This window comes from Nematolebias whitei, chromosome 16 (assembly GCF_014905685.2).
Source record: "Nematolebias whitei isolate Nwh7 chromosome 16, NemWhi1, whole genome shotgun sequence".
NCBI lineage: Eukaryota > Metazoa > Chordata > Actinopteri > Cyprinodontiformes > Rivulidae > Nematolebias > Nematolebias whitei.
The window spans coordinates 2,477,880-2,478,915 of NC_056513.1; the positions used below are offsets into that span (position 1 = coordinate 2,477,880).

Below are 1,036 nucleotides of genomic sequence, written 5' to 3' on the forward strand. Positions count from 1 at the left end.
ACCATCACCAGCACAATCACCATCACCATCACCTGCACCAGCACCATCACCAGCACCAGCACCATCACCAGCACCAGACCTAAGCAGGATATTCAGCACTTGAACCTTTTGGTTAATTGTGTGTAAACTTTATCTGCTACACGATGTGACCTGTAAATGTCTACAAGAGAGTGAGATGGGAGAAAATAGAACAGATTAACTTTTTTTTTTTTAAATCCAAGCATGAAAAAATACTTTTTTGTTGTTAGAAATATAGGGAAGGGCAGGAGAAAAAGTAAAATAAATAAATAAAAACTGTGTTATGTCTGAAAACTGAAAGTCAGAAGTTTTGAGAACTAAAAAGTCCCACTGAATTGTTACATGTCAGTCCAGTCTGAATGCCAAAGGAGACTTAATGATTGGTCAAAACCAGAAGGAAGACGTTTTGTTGTTTGTTTTTTAGTGAAATGAAATTAAAAGCAAATGGAGTCACAGCGTGTTTGTGCACGGTTTCAGCTCACTGGAGTCCTGGATGACTGCTTCTGTGATGTCGAAAGCATCGACGTCTTCAACAACTTCAAGATTTACCCTCGCATGAAGAAGCTGACTGAGAGAGACTACTTTAGATACTACAGGGTAAGTGCTGCTGCTGTACACAGTCGAGGATTCAGTGGAGATTACTACGAGTAGGAACTTGTGCCGTCAAAAACTGAATTTGAATCTCAGGCTGAATCTGTACTCGTGTAATTTGAAATTAAATCCATTGGTTGGAAAATGTATTTGGTTGTCTTGAAAATTCAGTTCGACTTCTTTCATTTTCAGTTCTAGAATTCAAGTTCAGTTACAAAATCCAGTTTTTATGTCACACATCCGGGTCCTTGAGAAAACCACGGATTAATCAAACGCGGATTGACAGATTTACGTTTCATGTCAGTGAAACTTCCTTTACGGAAATGTAGGTGTGGGGTTCAGCCTCAAGGAGGTGGTGATGCAACAGAGTGACATTATTCTTGTTGTTGTTGTTGTTGTTGTTGTTGTTGTTGTTGTTGTTGTTGTT

General features: G+C 39.0%; 2 protein-coding genes across 2 annotated transcripts in view; one reads left to right on the plus strand and one right to left on the minus strand.

Moving 5' to 3' along the window:
* LOC119423015 (solute carrier family 22 member 7-like) overlaps positions 1–65 on the minus strand; it is a 35,666-nt gene extending 35,601 nt beyond the window's left edge. The window contains exon 1 of the mRNA XM_037690427.1: positions 3–65. Coding sequence (XP_037546355.1) covers positions 3–65 — 63 coding nt within the window. The remainder of the gene's footprint in view (positions 1–2) is intronic.
* A 397-nt stretch (positions 66–462) lies between these two features.
* Positions 463–1,036, plus strand: part of ero1b (endoplasmic reticulum oxidoreductase 1 beta) — a gene marked incomplete in the record, with an annotated part of 14,211 nt that continues 13,637 nt past the window's right edge. Inside the window, 1 exon segment of the mRNA XM_037690428.1 lies at positions 463–615. Coding sequence (XP_037546356.1) covers positions 463–615 — 153 coding nt within the window.